This window comes from Neovison vison, chromosome 4 (genome assembly GCF_020171115.1).
Source record: "Neovison vison isolate M4711 chromosome 4, ASM_NN_V1, whole genome shotgun sequence".
NCBI lineage: Eukaryota > Metazoa > Chordata > Mammalia > Carnivora > Mustelidae > Neogale > Neogale vison.
The window spans coordinates 68,579,234-68,598,123 of record NC_058094.1 but is presented as its reverse complement, the minus strand read 5'-3'; the positions used below and the strand labels follow the sequence as shown (position 1 = coordinate 68,598,123).

The window sequence follows — 18,890 nt, the reverse complement described above, 5'->3', positions numbered from 1 at the left end:
TTCTCTGAAAAACAAACAAAAAAGCCCTTGGGCTTTTTAATTAAGTCTTTACTAAATACTTTATACATATGAGCCTACTTCTGTTCTTTTATATTCTCACAGAAAAATAAATCTTTAAATAGTTTGTCATTTAAATGAGATAAAAACAAGATACAAGAAACCATTAGGAGACAGTTTAAGTGCTAAACTGGGTGGTGCTAATTCGAAGTACTCTAAGTATTTTAGGAATTCAGGAAGGAAGATGTCAAGTAGAATGCAAGAGTTGGGAAGACTCAAGGAAGTGAGACTTTAGTTGATCCTTAAGAAAAAGTAAGAGTTAGATGACAGGAAGGATGGACATTCTAAACAGGAATGAAAGAAGGAGCAAAGACAAAAGTAGAAATGAATATACTTGGAAAACTATGAGAAGACTTAGTTGACTGGAACAAAAATTAGAGTCATTGGGATTAGGATTTGGCAAATTTACAATAAGCCATAAAGCTCAGGCAAAAAAATAAATAAATTATAGTTGATTCATCAGACTGTAGAGAACAGATGGACTTTACTAAGCCCGTGAAAGAGGAAAAATGATTTCTCCAAAAGATAAATCTGTCCATTATACGAAACAGATTGGGTGGAGTGTGTCACAGCCTGAGCTCTCCAGGAGGCTGACCGAGATGAGTTTAGAGTGTCATTGTTTACTCAGGAGTGCTCTTCCAGCTCTTCCATTAATACCTGTGGAAGGGAGGAGGAAGCAGGATTGGGCAGAGAAAAGAATCAAGCTGTGATGCAGGCCCAAAGATAATCCTACACTGAGCTCTGGCGGTAAAGAGAGCCACCAGGGATTGCTTTGGTTTGGACAGAAATAGACTTTTTTGGTAGCCCTTGTCTCACTTCTACTCAGTCATTTGATATGGGCTGTCCTGAGGCATTCCCTAAAGAGGCTGACACCTGGAGGCCAATGCTGACAGTACTCCCAGGAGCTGGGAGCAAATCCTTTCCTGAAGGGAGAGACCGCTGGCACATTTCTTCGACTCCGCGGGGTTCTGAAAGCTAGAGAGGGCTACTGATATTATTAATAATATTATTATCCAGTTCTGAAGGTCTAGAGGAAACTGTGAAGTATAAGGAGAATAAAGAAGACAGAACATATCAATACAGGACATATCTAGATCCTTTAAAAAGTTGTATTTAAAATATAATATTATGGTTAATAGTAACCTTAATATGATTAAATTTTCCTTTTGATTTTGCATTGAAAAAGCAGAAAACAAACAGGATGGTGAAAAGTTTGAAAATGATGTCACAGATTAAGGACTTAAGGGACCGGAATCCTCAGGAAAAAAAGGCACAAAGCTCAGAGAAGACAGGGGTAATCGTTATGCTGAAGGCTTGTTCTGTCCTGGAAAGTCCACCTTCATAGTGGCTAACACAGTGCCTCCCACATTAGTAGTGTTCAGCTGGAGGGAGGGCAGGTACCTCTAGGGCCCATGAGAGAAAGTTTTAAGGAAAAAAATTTGTCAAAGAATTAAAGCTATTCAAAGGGAAATGAGCTGCTGGGGGAAGCCTCTCCCACTGAAAGGATCTAAGTGAGCCTTTTATTCCACTGGAAGCAAAGACCTGATCCTCATTGAAATACATTGCACAGAACATTTCTGTGCTAAGAGGGAGGAAGAGATTATTCTGGCTAAACTTTAACAGGATTTACAAGACTATTTGTAAGACTATGATTTTAAATGCTCAGTGACTTTGGGGATGGCCCCAGATATTTAACCAACTTTGATGTAAATAAAATATACAAACTTTGGATATTTGTAATATAGATTTTATAATAAAGTTTGGAAATTTCTTTTTTCTTAAGTTTGAATTTTTCACACTTTTAATTTAGCTGCTGGCTTTTGCAAAGAATTTGAATGTAGAATTCAGTTTGGAGGCAGAAAGAATGATTCATGGCTATTATCTAGCAAGTCGAAGGATCAGAACAGATTCTATAAGTGGATCAAAACTGTCAGCATCTGCATTAAAATACTTGTAGGTATTCAATCTAAAATTTTAAAACGAGTATTGACTTTTAAATGGCACGTTTAATTAACTTATTTATGTTTTACTTCTTTCTTTCTTTGATTGTAGTTGTTTGGTTTATAATTTACCTATTTCAAAAGGTTTTAAGGTGATATAACAATTCCTTTTGTTATATGGTTACATCATTTGAATGCCCAGCACTTATTTTCATGAAAGTATTTTTTTATTGGAGTCTCTGTATGAACTGGGTTTAAGTAAAGTACACTGATTTCAAATGCAAATGATTGTTTTTTAAAATGTGGCTTTTTTATGTTCAGGTACTTTTTAGTTGAGCCTAGAAAAAATTCTTTTTCTTTTTATTTTTTAACGATGTTATTTATTTATTTGACAGAGAGAGAGAGCGAGGGAGCACAAGTAGGCAGAGCGGCAGGCAGAGGGAGAGGGAGAAGCAGGCTCTCCGCTGAGCAGGAAGCCCAGTGCGGGGCTCTGTCCCAGGACCCTGGAATCATGACCTTAGCCAAAAGCAGCTGCTTAACCAACTGAGCCACCCAGGCACTCTGAAAAAATTTGTTTTAAGTACACTGCTCCCTGTACTTTTAAATACTTTAGAAGACTCATCTATTATTGTTCTTAGAGAAGTTATTTTATATTATTTTATTTTTTAAAGATTTTATTTATTTATTTGACAGACAGAGATCACAAGAAGGCAGGGAGGCAGGCAGAGAGGAGGAAGCAGGTTCCATGCTGAGCAGAGAGCCACGCCCGATGAGCCTATGAGCCAAAGGCAGAGACTTTAACCCAGTGAGCCACCCAGGCGCCCCAAGAAGTCATTTTAAAAAACTAATTTTTATAAAAGTAAAGTATGGACACAGTAAAAGAAAAGTCCTAAATAATGAGTACGGTGTCCAGCTAACTCTACCCATTGCTGTCCCAATCTCTAGAGAAAGAATCACTGTTAACAGTTTTTTGTGTTCTTCCAAAAATTATCCATTCAAATACTAGCAGGTACAAACATATGTAATTTAAATATATGCTGTATATTAAATACATACTTTATTTGAATATGTTACATATTTTTAGATGAATATGATGAAGTTCTAGAACCTAGGTCGGGTTCGGTGGGGTGAGGTCCGGAGCCGATGACCAAGAAAGAATTCTTGAGACATCTTTGGTGCAAAATGGTGGTTTATTAAAGCACAGGGACAGGACCCGTGGGCAGGCAGAGCTGCGGCTGCCCTGAGTTGTGAGGGTAGGCGTGTTATATACCTTGCGGTTGGGGGGAAGTGGTGAAGGGATGGGAGATTTTGACAGAGCTCTCACGTGCTAAGGTGGGCCTACAAGGTGCCCGGGGGGGGGGGGGGGGGGGGGGGGGGCTTGCCCTTATGGCTTGATCAATGTCGTCTTTAGGTCAGGCATTAACATCAAGATAGTTGGGAGATTCTTAGTGGGGTATTATGACCCTGCTATCATTTACATTCCCTTCTACCTCAGTCTCCTCCAGTTTATAGTGAGGAGGGGGACATTAGGGCTTCAGGAAATGAGAGTTATTTGCCTCTGGAAATTTGTGTTATTGATAAGGTAACCTCCCTGTTTAGATCTCTAGGATACCTGTAGAGCAAGGGAGATTCCTGTTCTGCAGGATTGCGATCCCTGTAAGTTAACTATTTATCGTTTTATGGCAGTCAGGGGTGCCTGAGGAATGCTACACAAATGAAGGGGAGCGGGTGAAGAGGGGGTGCAAGGCGCCAGCTTCTACTCTGTCCTCAGCCAGCCTCCTGCTCCCTCATCAAATATATTACTTAAACATATTATATGTATAGATGGCTCCTGACTGAAGATGGTTTTATGATTTTTCAACTTCATAGTTGTGTAAGTGGTGTGAAATGTACACATTCAATAGAAATCATACTTTGAATTTAGAATTTCTTCCTTTTTCCCAGCTAGCAATAGGCAGTAGGATACTCTCTCCTACTGGGCAGCAACAGTTGGGCTGCAGTTCTTAGTCAGCTATGAGATTAAAAGGGTAAACAAATGGTACACAGACAACCATTCTATATCCTTACAGCCACTCTGTGGTTCACTTTCAGTGCACTATTCAGTAAATTATGTGAGATAGTCAACATTTCGTTATAAAATTGGCTTTGTTTAGATGATTTTACCCAACTGTAGGCTAATGTAAATGTTTTCAGAATGTCTAGGGTAAGCAATGTTTGGTAGGCTAGGTGTATTAAATGCATTTTTGACTTATGATATTTTCAGGTTACAGTGGATTTATTAGGATGTAAATCCATTATAAGTTGAGAAAAATCTAAATCTAAATATCTATCTATATGAATAGATATGTAAATATCTATCTCTGTATTCATATAGATCTGTTTGAGTACAGAGATAGATATTTTCCTTTTGCCCAAATGGAATCATGAATGATTTACATATTGTATTATAGTACTATCAGAACATAAGGAATTACATTATTCTGTACTGTGTTCCAGTGTGGCTGTACCATAATTTAAACGGTCCCCTTTTGATAAACCATTATGTCATTTGCTATAAATTAATGTGTAATTTCAAACAAATCATGAAGTAGGACCAGGAGTAGAATAATCCATTAAATAAATAAATAAATATCTTGTTATAACTGCAATATAAAATAAGTGAAGGACTGGCAGGAAATGTCAGATATAGGTCTACAAGAGATAAATATGTTTAATTAACTTTCCTAGCTGTATATTTATCTTCATAGAGCTGAAAAAATTCCTGAAAATAAAAGAAGGTAGACATCAGCTGTCTTGTTTTAAAATGGTGAATGGAATTTTGTAATGTTTGCCATTTTCTGAAGGAATATTTAAAATACTCAAATCAGAGGTGCCTTGCTGGCTTAGTTGGTGAACGATGCAACTCTTGATCTTGGGGTCATGAGTTCAAGCCCCACATTGGGCATGGAGCTTACCTAAAAATATTATTTTTACTTTAATTAATTAATTAATTTAAAGGGGTTCCTTTTTAAAAGATTTTATTTATTCACTTGAGAGACAGAGGGAGCACAAGCAGGGGGACAGAAAGAGAGAGAGGGAGAAACAGGCTCTCTGCTGAGCTGGGTGGGAGCCTGACATGGGGCTTGATCGCAGGACCTAAAGATTATGACCTGAGCCAAAGGCATAGCCTAAGCATCTGAGCTACTCAGCCACCACCAAAAAAAATTTTTTTAAATAAGAAAATAAAATACTCACATCAGTACTTAAATACTCAAAATCTTGAAAATCCTATTGTCTCATTTTTTTCCTCTGTAGCAAAAAAATATTTCTTTAAACTCATATAGCCTCAGTTTTACATTTGACTATATTGGTACAAAAATAAAGCAGAGTTAAATTCAATGTAATAACTCCACTTCTTCCCATTGTAGAAATAAACACTAGAGGTGGAGATGGGGTTTATGAAATAGCAAAGTAAATGAACTCAGAAGAGTCATAAACTTTAAATTTTTCTCCTGCTTCTTTAAACAGGTACCTAATAACACCATCCTTGCTTTTCTGGAGTAGAGCTGAATAGTACTCTCTTCTCTTTCCCTGAAGGGTGTTATACATATTCTGTTGTGGTCAACATTTTTAGGAGGAGCTTAGGTGAGGACATCAGGAACATGATAGATTTGAAAATAAACAACTCTGGAGAGATCTCCATAGACTCAAATGATGATCTTGGTCTAACCAAGTATGAATGGATAAGAAAAGGTTGATGTCTTTTTTTTTTTTTTTAACTTTATTTGACAGAGATCACAACTAGGCAGAGGGGCAGGCAGAGTTGGGGTGGGGGGGAACAGGCTCCCTGCTGAGCAGAGAATCCGATGCGGGGCTCGATTCCAGGACCCTGAGATCATGACCTGAGCTAAAGGAAGAGGCTTAATCCACCGAGCCACCCAGGCGCCCCTTAGTTGATGTCTTAATATGAAAAAGACTTGAGATTTCATTCTTTTTATGTTTAATATGGGTAAACAATGTAATATGGCTGTTAATAATATTTTGAATTCAGGTTGTGTAATAGAATATAGTATCTAAAGTAAAAAAAAATGCTAGTTCTGCCTCACCTCTGCATTGCTGGTTAAATCACACCTGTAGTACTATACTGAAAAAGAATATTAGTCAAATCTGGTCATGAGGAAAGTAGCCAGAATAGTGAAAATTACGTCTTATAACACAGTAAAAGAGCTAGGAATATTTTATCTTAGAGAAAAGAAAACATAGGGCAAATAGGAAAGTTGTCTTTGAATATTTGAAGAGCTGTCATATTTAAGAAGTATTAGGTTTGTTTTATAATCGCAGAAAATAAAACTAGGGACCAATGGATAGAAGTTTCAGTGAAACCAATTTCAGCTTTAATTTATATAATCTTTGTGGGTGAGTCCCAAAATTTTCAAGTGCTTTATTTGAAATTATAATAACTGTGAATTATTATTGTTCCCATTTTATACCTGAGCTTCAAAAAAATTCCAGAAAGTGGGGCGCCTGGGTGGCTCAGTGGGTTAAAGCCTCTGCCTTTGGCTCAGGTCATGATCCCGGGGTCCTGGGATCAAGCCCCGCATCGGGCTCTCTGTGCAACAGAGAGCCTGCTTCCCTTCCTCTCTCTCTGCCTGCCTTTCTGCCTACTTGTGATATCTGCCAAATGAATAAATAAAATCTTAAAAAAAAAATTCCAGAAAGTAAATGATATATATGAAGTCACACAGCTAGAAAATTCTAAAGACTTAGCCCATGTTTTCTGATTTCCAAGCTCAACGATCATTCAGATACATTACATGTACCTAATGAGAGCTTGAGGGAAATTTTTTAGGTAATCACAGGTTAATTTAAAAATAGAAGATAAAGGACTGGAAGAAAAGTTTAGAAGAGACTGGACAATAAGTAGCCTGGGATATTGTAGAGAAAAATTGAATTATCTAATATGAGTCCTAACTTTGAGGTCTCTTCCAAAACTAAAATTTCAAGATTCTATGAGGACTTTAAATAGATGAAGAACTGGAAGAAAACACGAAAGATATCTATAAGAGATATTAAGTTAGGTTAATTTTCCCAACTGTGTATTTATCTGAACAGAACTTGGGGAAGAGGGTGTAGAATAATAAAAATGAAGAGAAGTCAGGATAGAAAACAAGTCTTTGATAACAAGTCAGGATATTTGCTTTTTCTGGAATAGTCTATTGAACTTAGTAGGAAAAACGTGCTTTGAAAAGAAACTAAATTTTTTTAAAGTAAAAATAAGCTAATCTTTAAAGTATGGCTTATGTACACATATGTCTTGATTTGTTCCTGCCAAAATATATATTATCTTTATAATACCAACATATTTTGATTAGCCTCTATTTTCTTTTTCAGAGTTTCCTTAGCTGAAGCCCATGCTCGACTGAACTTAAGGAGTAAAGTGCTTAAAGAAGATGCACTGATTGCAGCCTTATTATTTGAAACATCTCTCACACTGAAATATGGTAATCTATTAAATTTGTTAATGGTCACTATAAATAATTATATTTAAATATTCTTAGTCTGTTAAAGTAAAATGTTATATATATTTTAAATATTATTTTAAAGAATAATAAATTTTTATCCGATAAGGCCTGTTTGAATTTGAACAGTTACTAATTGTTTATAGGTAGTATCACCTGTTAAGTTGCTTATTGTGTATGATTGCTTGGATATTTGAACTTTTGCAATGCATTTAGAATTCTATAAAAACATGTACTTAATACAACACAGGAGGTGATTTAAAATTCATCTTCCTTTTAAAATAGCATGTAACATTTGTCAAGCAGTCCCCCTCAATGGAGTTAGGCACATAGCTAAAGAAAATGTGATCATCTGGCATCACCACCTTTCTGAATTGCTAGCTGTGACTATAGCATTTAATTATTTAATTATTAATTTAATAATTTAATTATTAATCCTGTGACTATAGCATTTAATTATTTGAAATTAATTTGAGCTTATTATGTTTTTGCTAATAAAAAATTAAAGGGCTCTTAGGGTAAGAGTAAAGAGAGTTACTCTCACAAGGTTTTTGTTGAATTGGATGATACATTAATTTTGATAAAATATAACCATCCTTGAAACCAAACTTTGGTTCCAACCTTAGGAATTAAAGTATGTATTAACATTGGATTTTCTGTGTATGTACGTTCAGTGCTTAAATTTGCCTTAAATTCAGTTTATATGGTAATAACTTTTTGCAGAGATTCCTTAGAACACTAGAACTTTGTTCTGTAATTATCTAAATCAAGCATTCTTAACCTGAAATTCATGAATACATAGAGAGTTCTAGGGGCTTGTGAATCTCTAAATTCTATAAAAATTTTTATGTGTATGTGCTTTATACTTTTTTGCTTAGAGAAGTGAATAGTAAGTTTTATGAAGTATATCTTATAGGTCTGTGATCTCCATAAAAAGTTAATTATCATCCTGAATTAATTTTATGTACTAAGAGAGTAAAATATTGGTTCCCAACCAACCCTAAGTAAGAGGAATGACATAAAAATGTTTTTTGGATACAGAAACTAATAGATTGTGCTCATGAACTAGATTTAGAAGCTGGGACAGAGGGTAGAGGGAAGAATTAAGGAAATCTCCCAAGCCTCTGCCTTGAGCAACTGAGTGAATCATGGCGCCATTTACCAAGCCTAGGAAAAAAGGAGAAGAAGGCTAGGGAGAAAAACCAAATGATAGATACAAGTTTGAGGCATCCTACATAGGTACCAGTAGACATACAAGAATCTGGAGTTTAGATGAGAATTCTAATTTAGAAATTTAATTTGGGAACCATCAGCCCAGAGATGGCACTCGTAGCCATGGAATGGATGAAATCACTTGAAATCACCTAGAAAGAGATTATACTAAGAACTCCAAGGACTGCCCTCGGAGAATTTCAATATTTAGAAATGGGGTTGAGTTAGGAGGAACTAACAAAGGACACTAAGAAGTAGCAGCTAAAATGTAGAAAGAAAATCACGTGTAGTTATAGAAGATTAGATTTGGCAATCTAGGGGGTAAAGTGTCTGTGATCAGAGCTACTTCAGTGGAGTGGGATTTGGGTGGGATACACACAGACAACTTTGAGATGTTTGACTCTAAAGATGAGGAAGAAAAATAGGGTATTATCCAGAGAAGGATGTGCGGTCCAAGAAAGGATAATTTCTTTTTTAAGATTTTTTTAATCTATCTATTTATTTATTTATTTGACAGAGAGAGGGAGAGAGAGAGCAGCAAAGGGAGAAGGAGAAGCAGACTCCCTGCTAAGCAGGAACCCCCGATGTGGGACTCAGTCCCAGGACCCCAGGATCATGACCTGAATCAAAGGCAGACACTTAACGACTAAGCCACCCAGGTGCCCTAGTTTTTTGTTTTTTGTTTTTTAAGAATAAATAGATCTGGGGCACCTGGGTGGCTCAGTGGGCTAAAGCCTTTGCCTTCAGCTCAGGTCATGATCTCATGACCTGAGGATCAAGCCTCACATCTGGATCTCTGCTCAATAAGGAGCCTGCTTTCCCCCCACCCTCTCTCTCTCTCTGCCTGCCTCTCTGCCTGCTTGTGATCTCTGTCAAACAAACAAAAAAAAAATCTTAAAAAAAAAAAGAATAAATAGATCTTATGATGTGCAATAAATAGGGAGTAAACAAATGACACTACAGAACTGGGGGAAGATCAAAGGAGTAAAATCCTTAAAAAGGTAGGAGAGGATGGGATCCACAGCACATGTGAAAGAATTGGCCTCTAATAGAAAAGACAGTTCATTTTATAGGAGGGAAGACAAATGGATACAGAATTAGTTCTGTAGATTTGTAGATTTGGTCATATACTCTACACAAGGTCATCAGCTAAAACAAAATGTTTGAGAGAAGAATGGAATATAATAGTCATGTTGTGGGGGACAGTTGTGCTAGACAAACCCAGCAGGGTTTTCTGGCAGTGCAAGTTCCCATCCAGCCGAGGTTTCTGTGGTTCATTTAAAGTGAAACCAGGAAATGCCAATTAGGTGATTTTCTGCCTAGCCGGCCAAGTGCAAGCATAAAGCAAACGTGCTAGTGCAGAGTTGAGGTTTTAATATTTGAGTGTGACAGAGTGTTGTAGAGGGGCAATGAGTTGGGGGACTGGCTTGGCAGAGATTCTTCCTTTAAAAGAAGGAAGTGAGGGACACCTAGGTGGCTCAGTTGGCTAAGGTACTGCCTTCAGCTCAGGACATGATCCCAGGGTCCTGAGATTGAGTCCTGCAATGGGCTCCTTGCTCTGCGGGGAGCCTGCTTCTCTCTCTCTGCCTCTGCCTGCCACTCTGCCTGCTTGTGCTATCTCTCTCTGATAAATAAATAAATAAAATATTTAAAAAAATTTTTTTTAAATAAATAAGTAAATAAGAGGAGTGAATTGAAGAAAGCTGATTAGAGGCCTTGGAGATAAAAAACCTGGAAGCTTGAAGTATAAAAGGTAGTTCAGGGAAGGGGGACATCTGAACTAATGGTTTTGAAGTAAGTTTTTGGTGATCAGTTTCCTGTGACCTTCCTATGCATAGTGGAGGTAGAAGGGAAAAGGTCAAGACTGGAAGGTCTGAAGTTAAAGGAGTAATTCACATGGAGATCATGGAAAGGTAAGCATTAGGGAAAAGAGGAGATTATGAGCCTTGTGCTGAGAACTGATTGATGACTTTACCATGGAAGAGAAAGGGTAGTAAAGCCAGGTGGCACTAGACATTAGAAGAACGATTTTTATTCAGAGAAAAGCAGGGTTGAGAATGGTCTGGTCTTGCTACAAAGGGGCAGCAAGTTGGGCACTGTCTCTGCCTTGTGATAGTAAGGTATGAGGTGTTTTGAGAAAAAGCAGCTTCATCTGAGACAGCCTCGGGGAAGAAAGCAGTGTCTCAAGGGACAGCAAAGATGCAGGTTATATAAAGGAAGTAGTAAAGGGAGCAGTCACAGAAGTCTGAGGCTATAGAATTGTTAATTGATGACAAGGGACTCTAGGAAAAGTGGCGCACTCTGCTTGACTACCCACTCTACATCTGGCCAGTCACAGTGTGACTGTTCACTGTTCATTCAATGAATCAACAACGAAACAGAATTTAAGAGCTTATTTCCTACAGTAACAGCCAGTTATTTTTTTCTTTTAAATTGTGGTTAAAAATATCTAACATTTACTATCTTAACCATTTTTAAGTATACAATTCAGTGGTGTTAAGTACATTCATACTGCTGACACCATCCTTCTCTATAACCTTTTCATTTACCCTAACTGAAACTCTGTACTCAATAAACAGTAACTCCCCAATCTCCCCCTCCCCGAGGCCCTGGCAACCACCATTCTTTCTATTTTTATAAATCTGACTTCTCTATGTACCTCATATAAGTGAAATCATGTGTTTGTCCTATTTTGTCCCACTTACTTCACTTAGTATAATGTCCTCAAGGTTTGTTGTAGCATGCATTAGAATCTCTTGTTCAAGATCAAATATTCTAGTGTATGTGTATATGTATGTATGTATACACACACACACATTTTCTTTATCCATTCATTCAAAAATGGACCTTAGATTGCTTTTACCTTTGGCTATTCTGAATAATGCTATTAACATGAGTATACACTTACCTCTTTGAGACCTTGGTTTCAATTCTTTTGGGTATATACCCATAAATGAAATCACTGGATCATACAGTAATTTTTTGGATAAAACACCATACTGTTATTCCATAGGGTTGGACATTTTACATTCCCACCATCGGTACACAAGGACTTTGCGAACATTTCATTTGCTTTTTTTCACAAACTTAACATTTGTTTTTTTTGTAGTGGCCATCCTTATGGGTGTGAGGCATTATCTCAGCATCTTCCTAAAGTGATGTTGACCATCTTTTCATGTTGCCTATTTGCTACTTGTATATCTTTTTTGGAAGAATGTCGGTTTCTCTTTTGCCCATTTCTGAATTGGGTAGTTTTCTTCTTATTAGATAGGATTCCCAAGTATTTTCTCCCATTCCATGGGTTGCCTTTTCACTCTGTTGATTATAATGTTTGATGCACAAGTTTTTTTATTTTGAAGTAGTCTAATTTACCAGTTTCTTCTGGTTTCCTGTGCTTGTAATGTTGTATTCAGGAAATCACTGCCAAATCCAATATCAAGAAGCATTTCCCCAATTTTTTGTTTTTTAGTTCTTGTGTTTTAGTCTGCTATAAGGTAAGGGACCAACTTCATTCTTTTTTATGTGGATATTGTTTTCCCAGTACCATTTGTTGGAAACTGTCCTTTCCCCATTGGTCTTGGTACCCTTATAAAAAATCACCTAACCATATATTTGAGGGGTTATTTTCAGCCTTTATATTCTATTCCATAGGCTAATGTCTGCCTTTATGGCAATGGTTTTAAATAACTGAAAAACATACAATGATGTCTTTATCCTCAATCATCCATTTAACCTTTATCAAAGTGTTTCCATACCTTCTAATACCTTCTCTCCCTACTTCCACCTCCTCACATCACTACTCAGGTTCAAAACTGTAATGACTACGTCAACAGATAACAAATTTCTGCAGTTTCTGAACTTTAAAATGTAATCAACGTTATTTCTTCTTGGCACTGTTAAGTTTGTGCATGTACTGAAACTATCTCATGAGTCTCAAAAACAGGTCAACTTTAAATGATTATTGAAATATTCTATTAAATAGGTCAGAACTTAATTTTAAAACATACTATTTTGTTGAAAAACATGATTTCAAATTTAGCATTTGAAGGACTTCTCATTAACATTTTTTTCCTTCTTAGGGGCCACTGTATTTTGTGTTGCTCCAAATGCAGTATTTCCATTTGAATTGTATAATGAAGAGTATTTAGAGCAAAGGGACATCTATCTGACTCAGTGCCAAGAGCAGCTCCAACAGTTTATTACCACATATGGACCTGGGACAGCTCTTTTCACTAGCGATGAATAGCCATTCTGAGGGTATTTTCTTCATATTTAAACAGTAGAAAAGTGTGATTTTGAAGTAATGCTTCAGGTAATATTATGTATAATAATACATTAGAACGCTATCCTAAATGTATGAAATATGGTCTCAATATGAAAAACTTATAAACCAAGCAATGTAAAAAAATCACTTTTATGTAATTCCCTCTATTTGTCACAAGATGGCAACAACACTTTGAATGAAAATATTTACCTACAAGTCCTTTTAAACCATTTGTCATGTACCCGTGAACTGGACAACAGCAATTTAAGATTTCATACTGTCATGTCCATTATATCATTATGGAATAAGGGAAAGCTTGGATATTCCCCATTTTTTTAAGCCAGGTTAAATGAAAAAGTAATTTAAATCAAATCAAAGGGCAAAAATTGGCTCTTTAAACCCAATTGGTTACAGGAAAGGTACCAAAAGGCAAAGAAACCAATCTGCAAACCCTTTGTTTTTGGAGGGAAAAGATCTACTTTGAAAGGTGGGGCAAGGGTGGGCTGGGGAGAGTAAGACCAAGAAAATATGCTTCACTTGTAAAATCCCCAAATCCTTTTCATATTTCAAAGCTTAAGAGAAATTATAAAATTTTAAAAATATATGTAAAATAAATCTTACTGAAAGGAAAAGGTATTACAAAATTGCCAAATTTTCACCCAGATACTACCATGCTGATTCTTTAGAAACTGGTACCTCATGGAGCTTTTTAACTATAAAGATGGGAGAGGTTTCTCTATGGACCTTTGAAAAATCATTGAAAAATAGTGAATATACACTAGTCACAGATACTCCTGTTTAGAAAGCAAAGTTAGTTTTCAAAAACAATTTACATATTGAAGTTCTGTAATTCTAGTTAAGACCTTATTTTGTGGCGTTTTTGTTGCTATACAGGTTTTGTACTGTTTGACTTGCTATAATGAAACTGTTAACTTGGATAAAGGCAGGTCATTATATACTGTGGGACTCAAGAGGGGAAAAGCAAGATTTACCTAAACCTCCAGTTAGGAATTGTTTTAGAATTTTTTTTGGAAACTTCTTTTTACTTATTTGAGAACAAGCATAAAAGGGGCGTGAAAGGGAGAAGCAGACTCCCCACTTAGCAGAGAGCCCAATGTGGGACTCAGTCTCAGGACCCTGAAATCATTATCGGAGCCAAAGGCAGACACTTAACCGACTGAGCCACCCAGGCAGCCCCTAGTTTTAGAATTCTTGTAAATCCTCAAGTACTGGATAGACTGGACAGTTGTCCAATCAGTGTTTTCCGTAATATAACATTATTTGTTCTAGTAATGGATCAGAATTTTTTTTTTCAGAGCAATTTTTAAAGAAAAAATTTGTATTAATAAGATTTACTAATGAGCGAGAATGAGGGAGGGGGAGCAGAGGGAGAGGAGCGCCTAAGCATACTCCATGCTCAGTGCAGAGCCTGACTCTGGGTTTTATCTCACAACCTGAGATGAAACCAAGAGTCAGATGCCCAACTAACTGCACTACCTAGGTACCCCAGGGTTACTTTTTTATTCAAAAGTAAAAACAAAGAATAAGATTTAAATTGTAAACAAATTCCATAGGTCATAAGGCGATTCCAAAATACTTGTTTTTTAGGTATAATAGCAGGTTCTGGGGGTAAACCTTATGGTTATCTAGTTTGCTGAAATCCCCTAAGGCAAGAAAGGGCAGGAGAACTGGAGGTACTAGAATGTCTCCCTGGGTGACTGCCTTCTCAAAGGGAATCATCCACAAATGAGCTAGTTATTGACAATAGCACAGTATCCTTAAAGAATGTTAAAAACAAGTCTGACTAGTGATTATGAAAATGGAGTGGTTTAGAGATATTTAAAACGTAACAGGCATTATTGACCAGCAGTTACAAGTATTCAAAAGATGTATTTTTCTACATCATTTATTGTAAGGTGATCAATTTTAAATAAAATATTAATTTTATTATCTGTTTCATGTCTTCTTGACCAACTCTTCATTTTTCCTTCCAACTGCATGCCTCTAGAAAAAAATCAGAAACCAACAGTGAAAATCATTCCATAGTCAAGAATCAAAAAGAAACCATACTTCTGACATACACAGGCAATTTTAACAGGAAATGGCGCTAGCCCACTGGAGTTTCAGATACTTTTGAATTATTAATAGCTGTGATTACTTGACAAATCATAATTACTTACCTGAGGCAATGAATTTTGACCATGACAGTTTTGGACTTGAATATTCATCTGCAGCTACCTATATGCTGAAAAGAACAGTTCACCCATTTTAATTAAAAATTGCATTATACTTGTGTAATTCACCTAAACAATATAGGTTACTGGCATCTCAGTCTTAAAATTATTTCTTCAAAGAAACCCTCAGCTGGGTAAACGGCAAAAAGTAATTTAAGTCATCATTGTGCCAGTTATAATTTAAACCTACGTCAAAAATGTATTAAACATAAAAAAGCACACAATTAACACTAAATTTGGTACCTCATTACATGCAGTTGTGCTCCTAGTGGTTTTATCACAGCCATCCTGTGAGCAGTTTCTGGAAATCATCAGGATGACCTTCATTCATCTTCACCTCATAGGCTCTGCTGCACCTGGAAATTAAAGTATTTTGAGTTCTCATTTGTACTTGCATCTGTTTGTTTGGCATCTAATATGTAAAAATGGTCCAATAAGATTTTTTCCTTCTTATCAGGAACCATAAATGCAGTAATATTTGCAACCTTCCTGACTCCCAACTAACTTCTTAATAAAAACATTATTTTTCCATATACTGGAAAAATTTTCTGTTGTTTAACACACCTCTAATGAGCAAAGTAGTTTGTTTAATTCTTTTTTTGATAGTCAAAACAGATAAACCCCAAATTTAAAATCTCTATAATGATTTGAGCATTTTAGTATTTTTGACTGTTTGGGTCCTAATAATTCTATAAATGATCTTTCCAAGCTGGAAATGGGTTTATTAGCATGAACAGGAAAAATGGTGGATACATAGGATGGTTCTTTACTGTGGTAGTATCGATTTTAAGACATGATGGTCCTAATGAGTACCTGGCCATTGCTTTTCTGTCTCAGAGCTTGACAAGGATGAGATATGAATCAGGTTAAAGGTTAGATATATAAAAACAAATGTGCAGACCTCCAACCAAAGCATCACAGTGGCAAATCTAATATAGTTTTACAGCAGATACATTATGTTGGCATCATTATTGGACAGTCTTGTGGAATTAAGTCCCAGGTTGCCTGAAAGCACACTTAGGCAGTGCAAAGGGAATGGCCAGGACCACAGATCATATCCCACAACACCCCAGGAGGATAAATCACTGAACCAGACAGCTACTGGAAATGATTTATGAAGACACACCAAATGCTGGACCTTGCAAAACAATTTATCATTTTCAAGTCTGGAAATAATTTCACATAATCAATATCAGGAACACAAACTATTAGTTATGAATAATTCCAACTGGAAAATTTCAGTGTAATGAGATTCATGAAAACTACTGACAACTACATGCATAATCCCATCTGTGTAGCGTCTAAGAATGTTTAACATATCTGGAATTAAACTATCTGTCCCACTCAGCTCAAAAAGCGGAGAGCGACAAAAAGCCCAGGTAACAGGCGTCTCAGGATGGAAGGCAGGAGAATGGGACGGGAAAGAAATGAGATGCTACTGTATTGGTAAAATCACATTAATGGTTTGATACCCTCTGTATTTATTATGCTTCAGGAATTACCTACATTATCAATATTTTAACCAAACATTAGACTGAAAAAATTTTAAAAATCCCAATATTTATCAATAAAAATTGGATTCAAGCCTCTTAGGCCTCAAAATAATGACTGATACCAAATATAAACGATTTTGCAGCCATCACAGTTGCCTTGTTGTCAGCAACGTATTTGGAGAGGGAACAACAAAACCACAGGATTTTACCAAGTCTCGTCGATGAAGTATTCATTAATAACTTGTTTTTTAATAGGCAGTATTTTTCCAGTCTCCTAGCGGCTGACCTTGTTTCTTCCCTCTTAGGTCCAGAAATACACATCTCTATACAAACGCAAACATCTAAGGGTGGAGCACGCATTTATGGCCTGTGGGGCGAGGGCGGGGATCTATACAGTACGTGTTGTTCTCCAACTTCAATACCACGCCTCTGGCCTATCTAGAAAGGAAGACTCACAAATGCGACTACTTAACTGTACTAAATCCCTACCAGAACGGTTCCTAAACTGTTAACAATTTTAAATGCCAATCACAAAGTATAGTTAAATAAAGGTTGTCCTAACTTCCTGGAGCTAATCCCTTCCCGATTTTACAAAATGCTCCCTTACTAGGGGTAAATACGCAGCCCGTTTAGCGGACCTTAAAACCGTCTAGGCCGCACACAAGGCTTTGCAGGAGATACAAAAGGGCTCCGGAGAAGGGCCGGGAGGGACACTAAACCTACCCGCCGTACCCTCCACCCACCTCGGAACGACCTGAATCTGAGGAGACGCCTTATTAATTCTTGAGGTTAGAACAGTTGAAGCCAGGGTTACTAAAAGAGAAGGGTCAGGTTAAGAGTCGCGTGTGGTTACTCAAAAAATGCGACAGAGCCAACGACTGGGAAGCAAGCTCCAGCCGCGTCCACTTAGCAGGGGGGGGGGAGGGGGGGTTTGCCTCCCGGGCCAACCATTCTGCTGAGAACCGGCAAGGGTCGGAAGCCCTGGGCGCGGGCACCAAAGGTCAGAAGGCCTGAGGTAAGCATGGCTTCCGGCACGCAATCAGGTTCACGGAAGGAACAGGAGGAACTAAAACCGCGAGGACTCCCACCTCGAAGAGCCCTGCGACTGGCCCTCGGACGCTGCCACCCGGCCCGCTTGCCCGACGGGACCTCACACACCCTCATCCTTCGGTGGCCGCGCGGAAAAGAAAACGCAGCTTCTTCCGCCGACCCTTCGGTCCTCCGGCCCCCGCCTCTTCCGGTGTTGGCCACGCCCCTGCGTGGGGGGGGGTCTGCGGGGGCGTTCGCCCTGAGAGCTGGGACGGGTGGTTGGTTTTGCGGCCCCAGCATCTGGCCAGACGTGTGGCAGAGCCGAGAGGTCTGGCATCTCCGCCTGCGGTGAAGTGCCACAATGTAAGTTCATACTGGGGGGACTTTTGGAACTCCGTAGAGGCTTTCAGGGCTCACGAGGACTTCACGTAGAGCGATTTCACTGAGCATGCAAATGTTTAATCAACCAGTTCATAATGGGCCGAAGAGAGCGGAAAATATTCCAAAAAGGAAGGGTCTCCCATTCCTAGTACAATATATTTGCTTAGTCTCCTACTCTCACACCTAGTTCGGTGCGTAAAAAACTGGTGGTATTGGACATCCCAATTTAGAGTAAGATCTCTCTTTCATTTTCTCCCTGGAAATAAATAAATAAAATCTTTAACAACAACAGCAAAGAAAGATAATATATTTATCACCCCCAAACATTTTCTCATGCTTCTTTATAATGTCTCTTTCATGCCCTCCAAACCCCTCCTGCAAAACCATCCCCAAACAACCATGACTTTCTTTCACTATACATCAGTTCGCATTTTTCTATAATTTGTTTAAATGCAATCGTATACTATGTACTCTTATTTTTAGAGGAGGGGGAGGGGCAAAGAGACGGAGAGGGAATTTTAATAAATTAAAATTTATTTTAATTAGTTATTTGAGAGTGAGGAAGAGTTGGGGGAAAAGGGGCAGATGGAGAGGGAGAGAGAGAATCTCAAGCAGTTTCCCTGTGAATCATGGAGCCCAAGGTGTGTGTGGGGGGGCACTGGATCCCATAACCTGGAGATCATGACCTGAGACAAAAGGGAGAGTTCAGATGCTTAACTGATTAAGACGCCCAGGTGCCCCAGTATGTACTCTTTTTTTGTTGGCTTCTTTCATTTAGCGTA

At 37.7% G+C, this 18,890-nt stretch overlaps 1 protein-coding gene, 1 long non-coding RNA gene and 1 other non-coding gene across 3 annotated transcripts in view; 1 reads left to right on the top strand and 2 right to left on the bottom strand.

The window, feature by feature from the left end:
• MCMDC2 (minichromosome maintenance domain containing 2) overlaps positions 1-12,953 on the top strand; it is a 30,898-nt gene extending 17,945 nt beyond the window's left edge. Inside the window, exons 12-14 of the mRNA XM_044244473.1 lie at positions 1,868-2,010; positions 7,368-7,477; positions 12,787-12,953. Of these exons, the coding sequence (XP_044100408.1) occupies positions 1,868-2,010; positions 7,368-7,477; positions 12,787-12,953 (420 nt within the window). The remainder of the gene's footprint in view (positions 1-1,867; positions 2,011-7,367; positions 7,478-12,786) is intronic.
• Positions 12,954-14,861: 1,908 nt separating this feature from the next.
• LOC122904545 lies at positions 14,862-17,907 on the bottom strand. Its single transcript, XR_006384223.1, has 4 exons — positions 17,787-17,907; positions 15,449-15,561; positions 15,152-15,216; positions 14,862-14,975 (listed from the first exon to the last, which is right to left on the bottom strand). It is a non-coding gene; the product is annotated as an uncharacterized LOC122904545 (long non-coding RNA).
• LOC122905794 lies at positions 15,291-15,379 on the bottom strand. The gene has a single exon (XR_006384467.1). It is a non-coding gene; the product is annotated as a small nucleolar RNA SNORD87 (small nucleolar RNA).
• Positions 17,908-18,890: the final 983 nt, after the last annotated feature.